The sequence below is a fragment of the Quercus robur genome, chromosome 6 (genome assembly GCF_932294415.1).
Source record: "Quercus robur chromosome 6, dhQueRobu3.1, whole genome shotgun sequence".
Lineage (NCBI taxonomy): Eukaryota > Viridiplantae > Streptophyta > Magnoliopsida > Fagales > Fagaceae > Quercus > Quercus robur.
This window is the reverse complement of record NC_065539.1, coordinates 39,344,040-39,359,251: the sequence shown is the minus strand read 5'-3', so window position 1 is coordinate 39,359,251 and position 15,212 is coordinate 39,344,040. Positions and strand designations below refer to the sequence as shown.

Sequence of the window (15,212 nt, the reverse complement as noted above, 5' to 3'; positions counted from 1 at the left end):
GTTTATCTTTTAATCAACGACTTCAACAACTTTATGATTTGTTGCCAAAAAAAAAATTGTGTTCATAGGATTACTCTAAACAAAACACTCAGTAATCCTGAAAACAAAGCTTATTAAAGTATTTGTATATATTTTTTTGGCTTGTAGTAGATCTGAGCTTCCTTCGTTTGTTTTTTTATTTTATTTATTTAAATCTTTTTGGAACTCTAAAAATACTCCATACTATATTAGAAAAAGCTGCCGCTGTTCTTGGCCCAATATGGAGAGAACTTCTAAACTTGCTTTGCACTTATCTTAAAATAAGTAAGTTTTCTGAATTGAGTAATTTGGACTTTGCTGTTTAAATGTATGCTTAATAGTTAATAGATTAATGATCCACTAAACCAGAAAAGGTGGCAAGCCTGAATATTATAATAATAATTAGGTGCTTAGTCCCTTCATAGGATAGGTCCGATAGGACCTTCGATAACAATGAGATGCTCCTAGACTCTTACCCTATGCCCAACGCGTTGCTTTATATTCTTCGAAAACTGGCACTGTTTCATTACTCTCTCATGGTATTGGAACTTGTAACCTCAAGTATAACTAGGTTTTTGACTTTCTTTTTGCCTCACTCTACACTGTGTAAAAAGCACAGAAAACTAGACTAGTGTCATTCAGGAAAGGAATCTACTATTTGCTTAACAAAGACGGTAAAGGAGTAATTCTTGTGCCACGTTAAAAGGTTTAACATCGGCTACAGTCGTTTATGTGGTGAGTTGTTGCGGGTAAAAAGGTAATGGTGGGTTTATATGAAGACATTTTTTTTATTAATTATGACTTGTTATATGAGTGAGTTATGGTAATGTTGTGTCTTTTGATATGGCACAAAAATTTTTCACGGTAAAGAGGGTGTATTCATTTTTTCTGTTTATTTTGTAACTAATCACCAAAGCATGTATACTAACAGAAGAGGGTACATCTAATTCCATTGATCAACATCAACTGATCACTGAAAGCTCTGCTATAGCAGAAGCTGTTGTGCAGGGATTAAATAATGAATGCATAGAACTAATTATTAAAATATCTAAGAATGAGAGAATAACAACAATGAATTTGAGAGTGAATTGCATTAATTACTGATGAAGCTAAATTCGTCAGTTGATAGGTTCGTCCAGACGAAGATTGACCAAAAGAATATGTAGTCCTGCACAAGAGCAAAGATGTTTTTTTTTGAAAATGTCATCAGCATGGTGCAAGCCAATGAGCCTCTGATGATAAAGTCAAATACTGAAAAGAGGATATCAATAGATTAGTAAAGCCATGAAAGATGTTTTTGTACTTTTTACTAGAGGTTTAACATAGTTTATATACAACTTTGCCTTTCTAGTCGTTGGAGGCTTTCAATGGTGGCTTAAATGCCTTCTTGTAACGCTTTTGGCAATTTAATTGGGTTAAGATCCTTCTAACGGTCATATCTTTATGTCTGTCTATGTGTAATGGATCATGCTTTAAATGTTCATTTATGGTGCTTTGGTTGTCTGACAGCTTCTTTGGACGACGAGAATTTTCTAGTTCATCATTTACCCCCTATTCCGTGATCGTCATTACGTGTATTGACGGTCTTAGGAATATGAAAGGTCATCCCATGCCAGTCATGGCTTTTGAGATTCCATTTCTTTCGCATTTAATGCGATGTGACGACACCGCACACTTTGTGGCTACGTGTCATAAGCTGTTTGGCTAGACGTGGGCACATCTCTTGATGAGGCCTTTGGTTTTCTTAGCACTTTGGTTTTTTGGGGGTGTTTATAAGCCTTTTTCGTTACTCCTTCTTCCTCTCCTCATTATTTTTCTTGCAAATCTCTCCTTCTCCAAGCTAGAGCTTCCTATGCCCTTTTTTCTTTAGGTATGATCTTCTCTGAACCTTTCTCGCTTTCTTTTCAATGTGTTAATGGTAGACTTTTCTGAAGTTAGGAATCTTTGCCCCTTTGTCTCTTTCTTTTTTTGCTTGCCTAGGAGCTTTTCTTGAAACTTCAAGTGGCCACCGCCCCCACGTTGGTCTCTTTGTTTCTAGGGATAGTTCATTTAGACCTATTTTGACTAACTTGTACCCACTTTTGCATCAATCCTTAAATTGGTATCGTCTGCTATGTGCAATGTCTATGGAAGAGGGGCAAAGGTCTGTGGTTAGGTCTAGTGAGTTGGAGACGAGTTTATTATCTAGTGATAAACCTGTGGAGATGGAGATAGACACTACCGCTTCGAAACCTTCGTCCTTCAAACCCTCTTCTTCCAAACCCTCATCTTCTAAAAAGCCTAGGTCCTTCGATGCTCTTAATGAACCGTGTGGTTTGGACGAAGATACGCTATTTAGATTCAGGGATAGGTTCCAATTTCCCAATGAAACTAGGATTCGTCTTCCTCACAAAAGCAAAAGAGCTTAGGTCTTTACCCATGGCAAGGTTTGCTTCTACAAGGCTGCTTTTTTGTGCGGCCTTAGGTTTCCTGTGCATCCTTTCATAATGGAGCTTTTTCATCATATTAATATTGCTCCGGGGCAGCTTATACCGAACTCATGGCAAATCGTCATTAATTGCATGTCAATTTGGTTGATCACAAACAACGAAGACATGATTAGGATGGATGAGCTTTTATACTTGTATCATCTCAAGGAGTCTAAGTAGGTTTGGGTATTATGAGCTTGTACCTTGGGATAGGAAATCTAGGCTCGTAGTTGATTTCCCTTCGTCCTTTCGACATTGGAAATCTAGGTTTTTCTTTATCTCTGGTAGTGGTTGGGAGACTTCGTCTGATGATAATTAATCATGTGCTAGTCACGAGTGTCCAAGTTAAATTTTGAGTTTAGATGGTTTACAGTTAGGAGTGGATCAGGCCCAACAAAAACTCCCCCTCCCTCTTTAACACATAGGTTTTTTGTTTTAATTTTTTTTAAAAAAAAAATTGTGAAACTTAATTGAAAAATATGGGAAAAAGAACTTTCCTCTTTTTACCGATGCTCCATAATGTCAAAAAATTACAAAAGAAAAAAAAAGGATTTAAAATATATAATAAATAAGCAATTTTTTTTTTTAAGATTAAAAAATAAAACCCTACCTTTAAAATGGTTCAGATCAGCTCAAATTCTAAGATAATTTATTATTTTACATAAAATTGAATGTATAAGTAATAGGACAAAATTTAGGTGCAGTACTTTAAGTGTTGTTTTTTAGGTTCCTCTCTTAAGATTCAACCAAGTAGCTACTTAACTAAAAAATACACTTCTATCCTATAAGGAAAAATCCACATGGCTGAATCTTAAGATATAGCCACATGGCTACTTAACTAAAAAATACACTTTCCATCCCACAAGGAAAAATCCACATGACAAAATCTTAAAAGGGGAACCTAAGGAACAACACATAAATACTGTATCTAAGTCTTGCCCATAAATAATAAATTGTTGAAAAAAATTATAAAATAAATTCCATAATTAGATATTATTTTTGTTGAACTTTGAAGTTTTAGATGCACAAATGGTTACAATATGACTTATAATTGTTATAATATAATCATTTTATCTAATTACTAACATAATTACATGAGAATTATAAGTGAAATTTGATAACGCAAAAAAATTACAACACAACTTATTCATATATAAATCCTAACAAATAAACACATTGTAGATATATTATATTTTTATGGGTTCTATAACATTAAAATACAACCTAGTATTCATATCAGTGTCATTTTATTATTTAAAATGGTCTTGAGTATTACACACAGGAAAAGGTTTGTCTCTAAATATGTTTGGATCCTTGGGCTCAAACCACCAATAAGAAGTTGACATGTGTGATAAGGACTAATGTCATATTCCTATTGGTGGTTGGAGCTCAAGACTCCAAAATACACGTTTGGAGCCAAACTTTGTCCTACACATAATGTGTGCATTGTGCATGTGCATCTATGACAAATGCTGCCCTCTTGAAGTCAAATCATAGCACCAAGTAGGCCCTTGCTTTCCTCCCCATTTAATTTTTTTTATGGGTCATGCTAATGGATGCCCTTAGAGTAATGGTTAATGTACAATCCATTTTAGGAAAATTTTGACACCACTTTTATGGGAAATGGAAAAAGCTATCAAAACATTAATTGTTTTTTTTTTCTTTTCTCATAAAAAATTTCTTTAAAATTGATTATTAACCATTGCCCTAAAGGCATCTGTTAGCATTTCTTTTCTTTTTTTTTCTTTTTTTCTTTTTTTGAGGTAACATGGATATCCAAGAGTTTCAAGCTATCAAATATCTCTAGTCCAAAAAATGAATAAAATTTATCTTTTTTTTTTTTTAATTTTTTTTATACAAGATAAAATTTCTACTCTAGCATAATCTAAGTGTATATGTGTGTGAAGCTCCCTCCTGGAAACTTGAATCTCAACCCTTGCCCCCCCCACACCCCATAAGCACTTATACTTGTAGAGTGACCATTGCACCAAAGGTGCGCAATGGTAAAATTTATCTTTAATAAACCTCTAAAAGTTTGCAATAGAAAAAAAAAATGTCAAAATGCAAAACTCACCCTCTAAGTTTCACCACTTTTGAATTCAATCTTGTAAGTTTGCATTTTGTCATTTCAGTCCTCTAAGTTTCAATCCTCCTCATTTTAGTCTTTCGTTAACATTCCATCCAAGTCTGCTGTTAACCATATTTAATTATTTATTTCTTACATTAAAAAAACGTTAATTTAAAAAAAAAAAAAAAAAAACCGAGAAATTAGCCCCCACCCACGTGAAAACCCTTCTTTCTATTCCCTATTCCCAAAACAACTGTGAGAGTGCTTTTTCTTTAGCACATAGGCCCAAGGATCCTAGGCTAAATGATTATAGTTTGGTGGACTAGGTTTTGATTCACCGCAGCTAAAGGGCTGTTTAAGAATCAAGTGGTGCACAAGGCATACTTCCTTCAATACACATAAACTAACAAATGAGGATATTTGTATTGAACAACAATCAAAACAGCAAAAGTAATGCAAAACAAACAGTATATGTACAAAGTAATGGTTAGGGATCCTCAAATTAATAAGAAATACTTCATTAAATTTTCTTTATTATGATTACAGTGTGCTCACTAAGACATGATACAAGGTCCAAGTAAGCTCAAAAATTACAAATTTAGATGGCTATTCAAGCCTTTAAGACTTGCAAAGTTTGAATCTTTTTGAATCCGAGTATGTGCTATAGTAGCTGTTTCTGGGATACCGGGAGATGGTTTACTAATTTCTCTGAGTTTTTCTTGACAGAGCTTTCTCAAATGATTCTTGTTTTGATTTCCGTTGCCTTCTTCACGATCCTTCCCTCCTATTTATAGCGTTATTTTTAGGGTCCCGGGGAACTATTGATTCCCTGTTTTGCCCCCTGGGTACCAGAACCCGTTTTGTGCCCATCACTCAGAAGGTTGAGTTTTCCCTGTTTCTCATTTTTTTTCTTCCTTTTGGTGTTGTTTTCTCAAAAGCCCATGGCCGACTATCTATTTCAGAGTGCACTGGTTTCTGATGTCACGTTCCTCATGGTTCAGCTTTTGGCCGTCCTTCCTTTTTATCTTTTTTCTCAAATAGGCGGAATCCCACTCTGCCAGTTTGAAAGTCCTTTGCTACTACTCCCCTTTTTATAGCCCTTCATTCTAATTCGCCGAGGTACCGTCCACTTGCGCTGTGAGAGGTTACTCCAGGTTTTCTTCTTTTTCTTGCTGGATCTCTGGTACCTGAGAATAACGTATCCATCCTCTGTTTCTTATGTTCTTTTGGCTTTTCCTTTGAGCTGTCTTAATCCTCTCTTGGCTGTGCTACACGCCTCGGGGATCCCTAGCCTTTGGCAGCCTCTGAGGATCCCGACTCAACTTTCTTTTTACGTTGGTAATTTTCCAATCTTCTAATCTGGGCTTCTTTTCTTTTTCTTCTCTCTTTTCTCATAGGTTTCTGGGCTTGTCTTTTTCTTTATGGTTTTTGGGCTTCAAGCCTTTTGGGCTTACCATCTCTTTTCATTTTCCATGGCCCCTTGTGTTCATTTCTTTAGGCCTGGGTGCTGTGATTTTTTGGACCTCAACAACAACCAAAAAAAAAAAGGTCCCAAAACCTCAATCAAACAATAATGAATTCATTCCTAAAAAAAAAAAAACAATAATGATTTCATATAGACCCACCAGCAACCTCGATTATATCTTCAATCTCTAAATCTATTACGCCTCCACACTGATCTCTTTCCCTCTCAAACCCCAAAATCCTAACCCTAAGAAACTGCCAATGGCAAACATAGAGCTCAAATACTTAAAGAAGAAAGAACAATCGAGAGGGAGATTATCAAGGCAATCACAGCTGGGAAGCTCGACTCGTTGAAGCCTAACTCTAGATAGTCTGTACCTATTGGCGAACACTACATGTGCATTTTGTATCACGAGAAGTTTGACTCTGATTGCAGAGTCTGGGAGTGGCACAAGCATGTGGTGTTTTACGATGACGAAAATGGGTACATGCAAGAGTATGTGTATGGGAATTACTTCAAGAGAATGATGATGATGAGGAAGGTTTTTGGGGACGAAAACAATGAAGAAGGTGAAAGCCATGAGGAAGGGAATTCGGGTTAATCTTTGTTTTGTTTTGTTTTTTTTTTTAATTAAATTAACATTTTTTTAATATAAGATATAAATAATTAATTAAGAACTAAATATGGTTAACGATAGATATGGATGGAATCTTAATAGAAGACTAAATTAAGGAGGATTGAAACTTATAGGACTGAAATGACAAAATGTAAACTTACAGGACTGAAATGAAAAGTTGTGAAACTTAGAGAGTGAGTTTTGCATTTTGGCCAAAAAAAAACCCTAAAATCTTTGATATTGTGAACATGAGAAAAACAATTAACTCCAATTTAGAAGTGTCATGATTGCAGCCTACTTTTCATGCGCCGACTTGTCTAAGGTAGACACACCACCCTCGAGGTCCTCCACTGGTGTCATCGAGGACTCTTGATTCTCACCTGTTTCCATAAGCCACTGCTCCACCAGTCCACCTCCATGGTCTCTCTATGTGGAATTAATTGTGTTTATGATATTGTATTTGGGACCCAAACATTGGATGCCAAAATAGTGTGTATGTTAAAATATTCTATTTTGGATGTCCCAAAATATAGTTTTCTTTGAAAGGTCAATAAATGAATTTTCTAACTTACCATTTGTGTTATTTAAAAAGTAAATACCAAATTTTTTTTTTTTATTGAAGTTTAAATTAATGATGATAATCTTAGAAACTTGTACATTTGTATTTAAAGGACAACACATTAAATGATGTTTCATTATGGTGAATTGAATTTTTTATTCTATATATATTTTATGCTATATAAATATATTTTAAAAATATTTTATGCTATATAAATATATTTTTATATATATTTAAAAAATATTAAATTTATTTAATAATATTTTATGCTAAAACAAACAAAGTAAAAATGCTAAATAAAATTAAAACAAAGTGATTGAATTTAGCTTAATTTGTGTTTCAACTTTCAAGTTAACTCTCCCTTCCCTTATGGCCAATGAATATTTATAATATATAAAATTGAAGATGTTTAACTTTTAATTGACTTTAAATTATTTTTCCACTAAGTTTTGAAGCTTCATAATTTTACATATCATTATTCTAATATATACTACATATTTTAATTGAACATAGATTTTTTTCTATAATCAAACACTTCATTAGAATTTTGGTATATCATATTTTATTTAATAGTAGTATATGTATTTCATATACAAATACAATCATAATAAATACCTAATGCAAAAATATAGAATTATATATACAAACATAATCATAATAAGATCATTAATAACAATCAAAGTTATTAAATTTCATTTAGACAAAAAATATATAAATGATTTAAAAAATTAATATTAGTGTTAAACTTTTTGGTGCATAACATAGTTTAACGACTAGTGAGATATTGGCAGTAGCAAAGTACTTAGGATATTTTTAAATTGGTTTTTCCATTTTTGTTGAATTGTTATTATTAGGTGATCAACATGACTCTCATTATATAAATTCTAAATGCATAGTGTTGATGGCCATTTCGGAAGCCCAAGTGGAAGGGAGAAGCCTAGCAACACGGACAGAAAAGAGTTGGCAAACAGATAGAAAACTCATTAAACCCAAACGGCAGAAATAATGGATTACAGGCCCATGAGATAAACAAATGGGCCTTGAGGAAGTATGGGCTTAAAGGAGCCCGAAAATGGAGAAAAAACAAACCATGAACAATATATAATGTGGAAAAGTGAGAATGGGCCATGGTAGGCCCATAGTAATGAAAGCAAAGAAAGTAAGGAATCGATGGCAAGCCCATGGACCCTAAGGATGAGGAATAATGTAATTGGGCCGGGGAAGCCCAAAGAATTTAGTAAAAGCCCATGGTAATGCAAAGTTAGGAAAGGGGCTGAGGAAGCCCAAGGGAAGCAAACGGGCCCAGGATGCCCAAGGGAAAACAAATGGGACACAGGTTCCCGCTAGTGATGTCACACAAGAATCAATGGCCTTGCTGGGCCATTAGGAGAAGAATAAACGACAGGCCCAAAGAGGCCCAACCAGATTGAGGCAAAACAATTTCGCAGCAGAAATGATAGAGTGGAATGACAGGAGATAGTAGCAGGAAAAAGGGTGGGCTGAAGAAAAAGCAAAGCCCACCATCAAGCAAGGCCCAGCCCCGAACAGGGCAAGCCATAAAGGAAAGGGAAACTAGAAAATGGTCAAGAACAGACAGCAGACTATGCAGGCCAACCACGACAGACGCATGAGCAGAAAACAGATTTTGGACATACATGGAAGAGAGGCACGCGCAAGGCTCAGACCTCACTAGCCTGTACCTAGCCAATACAGGACACAGTGAGGTCATGGGTAAGAGGTAAGAGGGCATGGTTTGGCGGTGGGGAGAGGGGAAAACCTATTTTGAGGTTCCTGCTAAGGCCCTTTTAAAGGAATTGTCTTGTTGGGATGACATACCACCCAAAGGGGCAAAACTGAGCTGAAACCACTAGATGCATGCCATGAGGGATAGGGAGAGAGAAGGCACCAACACCGTAGCAGGAAAGGGTGCCATGGCAAACAAACAAACAAAATAACTTTCCTTTGTCTGGCGATAGGGAGTGGCACACAAACAAACCAGTGGTGGTCGACAGGTACACTCAGACCAGACAAAGGTGGTTAAAGGCTAAAATAGTAAAATCCGATCCCGGCAGGCACTATAAAGAGGCCCTTGTCGTGTACAGGAACAACAACAACAAGCACCACAATATTGGAAACTTGAAACCAGGAAATAGAAAACAAGGGTTAAGAAACAAAAAACGATAAGAAAAGGAGAATATTAGAAAAGAAGGAAAAAAAATGATAGAGAGTTAGAACGGCAAGCATGCACCAATAGGTTGATTCCCTCTCTCCCTCTCAAAATCTTGCTCTCTACCGAAAACGAAGGGTGTTCTAGTGTACCAACCATTCAGGTCCACTTTCCTCAAAGTGATTAATTTTCATGGCAGGATCTCTCTGAGAGATTATTCACTTTGAGAAGAGGCGTTGTTCCCTCTCTTGTTTTGGTCCTGCGGATCAGACTTGATCTAATTTATTTCCTCTCTCAATCAAGTCATATACTACCCCCTTGTTCCCCTTACTATTCTTATAAAATAATTGTTATTAAACTGTGATTATCTTTTTCTTAAGTAGTGATTATCTATTTACCTTAATAAAGATCTTAAAATATTTTATTTTATTGTTATTATCATATCTGCCTGCCGCAACCCATCTAACGAGGCATAGTTTGCGCACAAGCCGAACCAAGTTGAGTTGCTGTTGGACCGGTCTCAACTCCCATACTCAGAATACCTGGGCCTAATACTGCAGGAAACAGCCCAGCCCACTTTAACCACAAAAGGGCCACTACATATAGAAAATAATTTTTGACTAAGATTTTGTGACACGTTCTTCCTTTTGTTTCCCGTATATATGGTAGGACAAAGTAATTCTTCAAAACTTCCGCAGTCCAGAATTAAAAAAAGTGTTTCAAATTACTATAACATTAAATAAGTGATTATTAAGTATTTCTAAAATATGATTATGGTCAATTCCACCAATTTATTTTATAATGAAATTTATTATAAATATAAGAGTAGGAGTATTAAGTCACTATATTTCGGAAGTATCTAATAATTTGTTTAAAACAACCTCAATTAGGAAAGATGCTGAAAAATGTTCTTAATCCAGATTATTATCTAATGTAAAGAAACGAAGTTCTATAAAAGCATCCGTAGCAGCTGGTGCAAAAATTATGCCATTTTACCACACCAAATGCCTACTTTATTATTTTATCACATCACTTTGCAACATCTCATTTATCAGATGTTTTATAATTCAATTCTATACATTAAAATAGTATTTACTACACATTAAAATAATATATTATCCCCTCCCCCATTATCATCAACAACAGCAACAGCAACAACAACCCACACCGCAGATCAACCGCCACAGCCCACAACCACCGGCCACCCCCACAGATCAACCACCGACCACCAATATCAGCCACTACTACCAAAAAAAAAAAAAAAAACTCAAACAAACACTACAATCAAAACCCGATCAACCAAAATCAACCAACGCGATCAACCTAAACTCAAACACCAATATCAACCCAAATCTCACACCCACAACCCGATCAACCTACCACCATCAACCAAAATCAGCCAACCACCAACAATCAAAACAACCAACCACCAAAAGAGAGAGAGAGAGAGATCAGCGAGATTGGAGCGGCTATAACGATGGCGATGACGATATGGATGATCAGAGTGGCCTCGCCCATGATGCTTGCGCCTTTGACGACAATGACAATGGCGATGATTCGATCAGAGTGGCCTCGCCAATGCTGCTTGCGCCTCCGATGGCGATGACGATGGCGATGATCCGATCAGAGTGGCCTCGCCCATGAAGATGATCTACTTCTCATCGGATCCGATCAGAGTGTCATTTTGTTCTTTCTCTATTGAGAGAAGCTGGGTCTGATGTGAGAAGAGAAAAAGAAGAAATCAAGACCAGAAGTGAGAGGAGAGAGAAAGCCAAATATAAAACATTATTTCGTTTTACCACATCTGTCCATACCGTTGCAAATTTGCAACGGTACAGACACAAATGGTATAATTTTGGCACATATGCAACATCTGATGGGAGCTGTTTTTTGTGTTTGGTGTTAGATATGTGCCAAATGCTAAGCATTTGGCACATATCCCACATCTACTGTGGGTGCTCTAACTTTTTTTTTTTTTAATAATAAAAATATATATATTTGGGGCGGGGGGATTAGAAGAAGAATCGGATGGATGTGATTCAAAGTCAAAAAAGCAGATCAAAAGATTATTGGGACGAAGAAACAAAACATGAGATTCATGCTAAAATTAATCCTTGCCATTCAATTAAAGAAGTGGTGGGTCCGTGGGTATCAAAATTAAAACCCACTTTGGGCTCTTGAGATGGTTTGTTGGCCCAGTTAGATTGGGACGTGGATCACTGAATAATGTCTCAAGAGCCATCATTAGCTTCTTTCTCGCCGTTAATGTCACGTCTACCACAATTTTATTACAAATTTAAGATGGTAGGTCATATTTAGTTATAATTTGATCTCATCACTAGTGTTACTTTTTACCTTGTTAATAATAGCCTATTACTTAAAATTTTTTCTGTGAAAATATTACAAAAATAGAATTACTCTATTCTTCATTGCTGGTAAGTTGGTAACTAGACAATAGATAAACTTGGTTTCATGGACCCGAGTGTGGGCTTACATACCATCAAAGTACCCAAGTTCAGATAGATTGGTGGGCTCAACATGAAATTTGTGTTGCTGATACGGTGCTGGTTTATGTCTTCCTAATTTCTTAAGCTATCAACCAATACAATGTTTACTAATTTTTAAGGCTTGAAATTTAAAAATAAATTCACTCCTTCTGTTTTGCATAAATAAGGCCCATAGATTCTCCGCTAGTGAGTGGGCCTGCACACTGGCAGGCTGTTAGTGTGTAGGGACTACAGGGAGCCTAATACAATATTCAATGTTGACTAATTTGATAAGGTTTGAAATTTAAAAATAAATTCACTTTTAAAATAAATTTGCAGTATACTCTTAATTTCATTTGATACACATACTACAACTTTACAAGTTAATTCAAAATTTTATATAAATTAAAGAAAAAAATTTACGAATATCATAAGAAATAGACATTTTAAAAAATCACTGTAAATTATGTGCTCATAAACATATCATGTGAGTCTGATTTTTTTATTAAAAAAAAAATTGATAATTGATTGAAATAATATAAAAGAGATAGAAAACTTTATTTTTGAATTCCTTTAAATTTTTCATAATAATATTACAATTTGTATTTCATACTTTATAGAACGTTGGTAATAATGATTTTTTTTTGGATAAATAGTTGGTAATATGGTTTCACCTGAAGCAAATATATAAATAAATAATAGTAAAATGGAAGCATTTTACTTGTTATTAATTTCTTCCTACATTGCCACGTAAATCAATAAAACCCACATTTTTACACATTAACAATGTACTATAGTGTTTGTTTAGGAACAACTTATTTAGTTTTTTATTGAAAAATTTTTCATTAACAGTGTGCTAAAGTATACTTGTACTCCAAAAAAGTGAGAAAATTTAAGGTTTTACAAAATTATACATAAAACTAAAAGTTAAAAACTGAGTTTATACGCTCAAGCCAAAAAAACTATATATATATATATATATATATATATATTATTAATTTGGTTTTTGTTAAACATCAGTTACAACCAATAAAAAATTAGTGTTTTATTTGAATAAAGCAACTCAAAACTAAATTAATTTGATTAAATTACATTTGGTCTTTTATGAGCAAATTCTAATTAATTGTGTGTAAGGACGCAATTTGAGTCCTTAGCCCAAATGATAAATGAACTTAGGCTCAAAAAGCCCAATATTATGAACTTGTAGAAAGTGGGTTAGAAAATTGAGCTTTATGAATTAGACAACAAGTAAAGTGGATTCAAATGACAAGAAAATGAAGATAAACTGGTTTAATCTAAAGAAAATCATCATTAGCATAGACCAAGGAGATCAGTTCTTCTATATTGATTCTCAAGTTTGATTATAAGTTCAACTCTCGATTGCTACAATGTTTTTCTCTTAATTTCTTGATCTTCCTCTCTCAGGGTCTTTCTTCTATTTTATACTATCTTTCCCTTTCATCTTCACCTTCCACGTGCGAATCAAATTGTTAGTGTTGATACTTGTCCCATCAGCACCTTCTTGAAGTCTTTGGGTAGTAGCTCTAAGGCTGAAAGTTACCATTTGAGTATCACTTCCTCATTAATGCGGCTAGAGAGTTAGCTACAAAGCATTTAATGCGGTGGTAGCAGCTTTCTCTTTAGATATTTCATAGCCTCCCCATATCTTGTTCCTTCTTGATACTTATCCTCATCAGTGAAATTGTCTAGAACGTTGCTTTTGATGTCAGAGCATACCTTCAAACCTTGGCCTTGCTTAGCCGACACTACAACAAAAGTGGGCTATGGTGACGAAATTTAGTGAGGATAAACAATTTCGTCACCAAATGATAACATTTAGTGAGGAAAAGAAGAATTCGTCACCAAAGATGTACAAATTGGTGAAGAAATACTTATTTCGTCACTATAGGTCATGAAAAAAAGGAAAACCTAGGGTGATGAAATATTCGTGTCACCAAAGACATACCAGAGGTGACGAAATTCTAAATTCGTCACCCAATATTAGGATGTAGGTGTTTTTGTTGACAAAATAAATTTTCGTCACCTATTGTTTAATCAAAGACTAATCGGAAGTGATGAAATTTCAAATTCATCATCCAATATTAAGATGAAGGTGTTTTTGGTGACGAAATAAGTGTGCATCACCTATTGTTTACAAATAATTAAGGATGGCCATGGGCAGGGTATACCCAACCCAATTAATTTATCCACGAGTATCCGATTACCTTACCCAATTAGTATCCATACCCAATTGTTACCCGGTCTGTTTATCCATAGATATCCATACTCTACTCAAAACTGATTTTTATAAAATCATCAAATATGCTCAAAAACCACTAAAATGACCAAAATAAGCAAAATACCCATGAAACCTTTAAAATGACCAAAATACTCCTACAATATCTAAAATCACCAATTATGCTAAAAACCCACTAAAATGACCATAATATCCCAAAATCTCTAAAATGAGCAAAATACCCATGAAAGAATCTCGAAAATGACCAAAATATCCCCGAAATCACCAAATATGCTCAAAAACCACTAAAAACTACCAAAAGAATCCCCTAAACCTAATAAATGACTGAAACCCCCAAATCTTAAAAAACGACCACACACGAACCTAAATAATAACCAAAATACCCTTGAAACTTAAAATTTGGCCAAAATACCCCTGAAACAAAAAATTACCAAAATAACCCCTAAACCTAAAAAATAACCAAAATACCTCTGAAACCTAAAAACTGACTGAAATAGCCTTGATGCTTGAAAATTACCAAACTATCCCTAATCCTAAGAAAATGACCAAAATACCCCCTAAAACCTAAGAAAATTACTAAAATACCCCTGAAACCTATAAAATGACAAAAAATGCCCCTAAAACCTATATGATGATAAAAATACACCCTAAACCTAAAAGATGATCAAAATACCATCAAACCTAAAAATGACCAAAGTACTCATTTTTATAATTTCTGGCTATTTTGGTCATTTTTTAGGTTTAGAGGGTATTTTGGCTTTTTTATAAGTTTAAGGGGTGTCGGGGGTGGTTTTTTGCGCATAGCCACATGCCTTTGGAGGTGTGACTTTGCTAGGCTCGGATTTGTTTTAGGGAGGTCAACCCAGAACTCGACATTGGGCCGCATAGACCAATGGCTTTCGGTGTATTTTTAAGCCTACAAAATAGATAAAACCCAAAATCTTAGAATCATGATAATGGTTGAAATAAATAAATAATATGCTTAGCATGATAGCTTTGATTAAATGGTGAGTTGATATGTTATTATTATGTCTATTAAGTGATGTCCAATATTAGAAAGTGTTTAATTAGGTGTCCAATGTCCAACAATGGGATGAGTCCAATAGTT

At 34.8% G+C, this 15,212-nt stretch overlaps 1 protein-coding gene across 1 annotated transcript; it reads left to right on the top strand.

Annotated features, from left to right (window-relative positions):
- The first annotated feature begins 2,138 nt into the window (after window positions 1-2,138).
- On the top strand, window positions 2,139-6,620 carry LOC126690173 (uncharacterized). The gene is made up of 2 exons (XM_050385302.1): window positions 2,139-2,368; window positions 6,455-6,620. Exons 1-2 carry the CDS (start codon window positions 2,139-2,141, stop codon window positions 6,618-6,620), a joined length of 396 nt encoding a protein of 131 aa, XP_050241259.1.
- The last annotated feature ends 8,592 nt before the right edge of the window (window positions 6,621-15,212 follow it).